General features: G+C 46.8%; 1 protein-coding gene across 2 annotated transcripts; it reads left to right on the forward strand.

Moving 5' to 3' along the window:
• Positions 1-707: 707 nt before the first annotated feature.
• LOC117351329 (three prime repair exonuclease 2-like) lies at positions 708-2656 on the forward strand. Of its 2 annotated transcripts, none has more exons than XM_033926498.1 (2): positions 708-1041; positions 1356-2656. In XM_033926498.1, exon 2 carries the CDS (start codon positions 1367-1369, stop codon positions 2369-2371), a length of 1005 nt encoding a protein of 334 aa, XP_033782389.1. In that variant the 5' UTR covers positions 708-1041; positions 1356-1366; the 3' UTR covers positions 2372-2656. The 2 variants fall into 2 exon arrangements, with proteins under 2 accessions (XP_033782389.1, XP_033782388.1); XM_033926497.1 differs by having other exon boundaries at positions 711-941.
• Positions 2657-2918: the final 262 nt, after the last annotated feature.

Genomic DNA, 2918 nt, shown 5'->3' on the forward strand with positions numbered 1-2918 from the left:
CGTTTCATCAAAAAACTAATTAAACATTAAACATTACATTACTTCTGAGGATTTGAGTTGCCCAGTTTAAAGCAGTGGTCTCCAATTCAAACCCTTTGTAGGGCCACATTTTGGATTTTTAGGTACTTGGAGGGCCTCAAAAAAAAAAAAAGAGTTAATGTCTTATTAAAGAAATGACAATTTTGCATGAAATAAAACTTTCCTTTTGGCTAAGTCTTAATAATAATATTGTCATTTCTAGCTAAAGAGACAGATGATCAAGAAAACTGTTTTATTTTACTTTTGTGATTATGATAAACATACCCAGGGCCTCAAAATAGTACCTGGCGGGCTGCATGGGCCCCGGGGCCACTGCCCTAAAGGAACAGCCATAGAGAGCTTTGTTCTGGGGAAAGTGGTTTTGTGTTATTTAGTTTGGACTAAGAGTAAAGAGGGCAATGTGGCTATTAGAAGGATTAGTCAAAATGTTCACTATTGGCTGTCACTTAGCTTTTGGGGTGTCAACTTAATTGCCAGACGACCGTTCAAACACCTCCTATCTTCCTGGTGTCATTGCTCACGAGGAAGCGACGTTTCAAAACGACGGAAGTGACGGAGGAGGGCGGGGAGACGAGAAGCTCCGCCTCCTACGCTACCACTAACTTCTCCGGACATCCGCGAGACGCGGGGTGGGCGCGCCCTTTTAGGAAGGTGAGTGGGCGGAAGCTGAAGCCCCGCCCCCCGCGGGAACGTGCATCAGAGGGCGGGTCGCGTCGCCCCCGCCCCCTGGCGCCGGGACGTTTCTGTTTCGTTTCCCGGCCGCTTACGTTGCGTTTCGCCTTCCCGAAATGCATCAGCCCGGAAGTAAAAACCTGGGGAAACCCCCGAAAGCTGTCGCCGACGCCTAGGGAGAGCAACGCCGTGATTTAGCCGAGGCTCCCCCCCCAAAGCGCTGGATCCAGGTCGGTTTTAGGCGCTTCTTTGTTCATTTAGGGAAGCGCAGGTGTTCCAGAGGCAGGAGAGGTTTGGGGGCTGTTGACGGCTGCTTCGATTATTGCAGGGGTAAGGAACTCCGGTCCTCGAGAGCCGTATTCCAGTCAGGTTTTCAGGATTTCCCCAATGACTACGCATTGAAAGCAGTGCATGCAAATAGATCTCATGCATATTCATTGAGGAAATCCTGAAAACCCGACTGGAATTCAAGAGGACCTGGGATAGGCACATGGGATCTCTCCGAGAGAGATAATTGTTGCTGTGTTTAGGCAGAGTAGCTGGGCCATTTGGCCTTTATCTGTTTCTAATGTTAGCACTATTAAGTATATGATGGGTAGAAATACTGTTTTTGAATTTAAAAAATGTCTCTTTTTCATCCATAGGAGCATTAGTGATGTATTCAAAACATGATCTCCAACCGACACGCTTTCAAACATATGTGTTCATGGACTTGGAAGCAACTGGTCTTCAGTTTTCACAGCCCCGAATTGCAGAGCTTTGCCTCATCGCAGTGAGCAGACATGCACTGGAAAACACAGAATACAGCAACTCCTTTCTACCAGTTCCGCTTTTCCCTCGTGTCGTGGACAAACTCAGCCTCTGCCTGAACCCGCAAAAGCCTTTCACGCCAGTGGCGAGTAAGATCACAGGGTTGAGCAATGACCTACTGCATACTAACAGAAGACAGGGTTTCAACATCCACGTCATTCATATACTTGAAGCTTTCCTCAAACGACAGTCAGCACCCGTATGTTTTGTTGCTCACAATGGGTATGGCTATGACTTTCCACTCCTGAAAGCCGAGCTGAATGGAATAGGTTTCTCAGTATTCAATGATGTGTACTGCGTCGATACTTTGGCTGCAATGAAGGCCTTAGACAAAGTCAACAATCATCTTTATCAGTTTGCAGGCTTACAGAGCAACTCGGGTAGAAAGACGTACAGTCTTGAAGGCTTGTATTTAAAGTTCTTTAAAGAGTACCCACCAGATTCTCACACTGCAGAAGGAGATACCATCGCCCTGATAGCTGTCTTCCAGTGGAGAGCCAAAGACCTAATCAAATGGACGGATTTAAACGCAAAGCAATTTGATGAAATTAAAACCATGTATAAAGAGCAAACAAAACTGGATTCTCCAGCTAAAGCATTTTGGGACATTACACCAACACAGTCTTCAGTCTTACCTGAAGCTAGAGTATCTACATCTGGAACTTACAGATTTTACAATGAAAATAGTAGGAGTCTGAACAACAGAGATTTGGATGGAGAGGAGCTCTGTTCCGTACCTCTGAATCAGTCAACAAACAATCACTTTACTGTTATTCATTTCATTACTCTTGTTGTTGTTGTTCTAATAGTACTAAAGTATATACTCGAATATAAGCCAATCCGAATATAAGCAGAGACCCCCAATTTTCCTCCCAATAAGGAGGAAAAATGGTTGACTCGAATATAAGATGGAGGGCTTAATATTCACGTGCCGTGCCCCAATCTGCACCCAGCGTCCCCCTCCCTCCCCTGCTAGGCACTGCACCAAGCCCCCTTCCCCCCCTGCCCTGCCAAGCTCTCTACCCGTCCCCTCTCCCTCCCAGGCTTTGCACCCTGAACCAGTTAGGGCAGGGGTGTCCAATGTCAGTCCTCGAGGGCCGCAGTCCAGTCGGATTTTCAGGATTTCCCCAATGAATATACATGAGGTCTATTTACATGCACTGCTTTCATTGTATGCTAATAGATCTCATGCATATTCATTGGGGAAATCCTGAAAACCTGACTGGATTGCGGCCCTCGAGGACCGACATTGGACATCCCTGAGTTAGGGTCTTTGGCCCCTCCCCATGCATCACATGATGCACAGGGAAGGCTTTTAGACAGGCAGGCCCGAAGCAGGAGCCTAAGATTGGGCTTCCTGCTTCCAATGTTTTAAAAAGGTTCTGGGGGAGAGGGGG

This window comes from Geotrypetes seraphini, chromosome 17 (assembly GCF_902459505.1).
Source record: "Geotrypetes seraphini chromosome 17, aGeoSer1.1, whole genome shotgun sequence".
In the NCBI taxonomy this organism is placed as follows: domain Eukaryota; kingdom Metazoa; phylum Chordata; class Amphibia; order Gymnophiona; family Dermophiidae; genus Geotrypetes; species Geotrypetes seraphini.

Excerpts from the sequence above, each read along its gene's own strand:
- LOC117351329 (XM_033926498.1), top strand. The coding sequence starts at position 1,367 with ATGTATTCAAAACATGATCTCCAACCGACACGCTTTCAAACATATGTG.